Genomic DNA, 1,629 nt, shown 5'->3' with positions numbered 1-1,629 from the left:
ATGAATGTTTGTACGTTATTTTGTATTGAAAAGGCGTAGTGACATGTCTTGCTTCATGTCGCCGTTTCAGTGCGTTCTGCATACATTCAAAAAATCACCAAAAGTTCCTCTCCCCCCCCCCACCCCACCCCACCCCACACAAAACCCTCAGCACCCCCCCAAACCGCCGTACCCGCACCTAACCCCCACTCACCCGCGCCCCCCGGTGCCTTAGCTCCCGGCACTGGGTATGTCGTACAGCAGGCAGGGTGGTACTCCAGCCTCTTTTGGAAGGTGATTTGCCCCGAGGAACTCAGTACGAACAAATTGTGCTCCCCGAGTACGACAATATCCGCCTGGTGGGCTGCCCGTACGTGGGGAGTGGGGGGTTGGCGAGTGTATGTGTGTACGTGTGTGTATGGAAGGAAAGTGGTGTTTCGAAAGGTGTTTGACCCTCAGAAGAATGTTGGGTTGCGTGCGTGTGTGTGTGTGTGTGTGTGTGTGTATGTTGGGTATATGTGTATGTGACGAGAGCCGATGAGGTGGCCTACTTGCCGAATGCCAAGCAGTGGCAGCAGCAGCAGCAGGAAGCGAGGTTGGGGGAGGGGTTGCATTGAGCGGGGGAAGACGTTGCCCCGGCGCCCGTTCATTACTTGGAAAAGGAAGGCGCAGAAAAACAAGCAGCAGGGACGAATGCAGCACAGCGCTGTGCAGGCATGGAAAGACATTCCCCTCCGCTGTGTATACACTTGTGTATGTGTGTACGTATGTATGTACGTGTCCTCTCCAGGCGGGCGAGCGGCCCCCCGCCGTCCAACCAATAAGGCCCCCGCCCCTACTGCTGCCGCTGCTCCGCCAGTGGGAAATCTCACTCGTTTCGCAATCTAGCTAGCTATGGCCATGTCGCTGCCATGACTACTATCCAAGTCACTATTAATCAGTACTAACTTGTTGCAAACATTCCTGATGCAGCATCTGTCTGTCTGTCTGTCTAATTTAATCTAATCCTGTGATACTCCTATCCGCCTATCTCTGGTGTCGGCATCACTCGTCTGTGGTTCGTCTTTCCCCCTCCCTTTCCTTCCCTTTCCCCAATACAGAGATTGTCTAGTGTAAATTTAGTCCCCCTTTCCCCCCCCCCCCAAAAAAACACACTCACGACTGAGTCCCTGGGAAAATCTTCCCACTCGTATGTCGATAGCCGCCTCCCCGAGCACCACCCGCCAGTCAGCCTGGGTGCAAGAAGTATAGGTGTAAGGGAGGTAAGGGAGGAGAGGGGGGGAGGGAGAGAGGCTGGTAGTGGTTGGAGGGGGGTGCGGGGGGTGCGGGAGATGGAGATGGAGACACAGAAACCCCCCCGGGCCCTCCGGCCTCTCTCCCACTCATCACAGCCAGGCAGGCAGGCAGGCAGGCAGGCAAGCGCGAGGTGCTGTGTAGGCATATGAGTGGGCAGGGCTCATAGGTCCCCCAGACATGGAACACATACACACACATGCATGCATGATGTAAATGCAGTACACACCTGCGGAGATAGAGTCCCTATTCCCCTTCCTGATCACCCCCCCACCTGAACCATTCTATCCATCCCCCAAACAGCCCCTTTGAATCCCTCCCCCCTTTGAGTCCCCCCCCGAGCGCAAAGCAGAGCGG

The 1,629-nt window shown here is 56.0% G+C and overlaps 1 protein-coding gene across 1 annotated transcript in view; it reads right to left on the bottom strand.

Moving 5' to 3' along the window:
- The window catches only part of bbs9 (Bardet-Biedl syndrome 9), a gene marked incomplete at both ends in the record, with an annotated part of 18,432 nt that overhangs the window by 12,896 nt on the left and 3,907 nt on the right, over positions 1–1,629 (bottom strand). Inside the window, 2 exons of the mRNA XM_002957468.1 lie at positions 194–261; positions 1,139–1,211. Coding sequence (XP_002957514.1) covers positions 194–261; positions 1,139–1,211 — 141 coding nt within the window. The remainder of the gene's footprint in view (positions 1–193; positions 262–1,138; positions 1,212–1,629) is intronic.

Source organism: Volvox carteri (genome assembly GCF_000143455.1).
Source record: "Volvox carteri f. nagariensis unplaced genomic scaffold VOLCAscaffold_74, whole genome shotgun sequence".
NCBI lineage: Eukaryota > Viridiplantae > Chlorophyta > Chlorophyceae > Chlamydomonadales > Volvocaceae > Volvox > Volvox carteri.
This window is presented reverse-complemented; position numbering and strand designations above follow the sequence as displayed.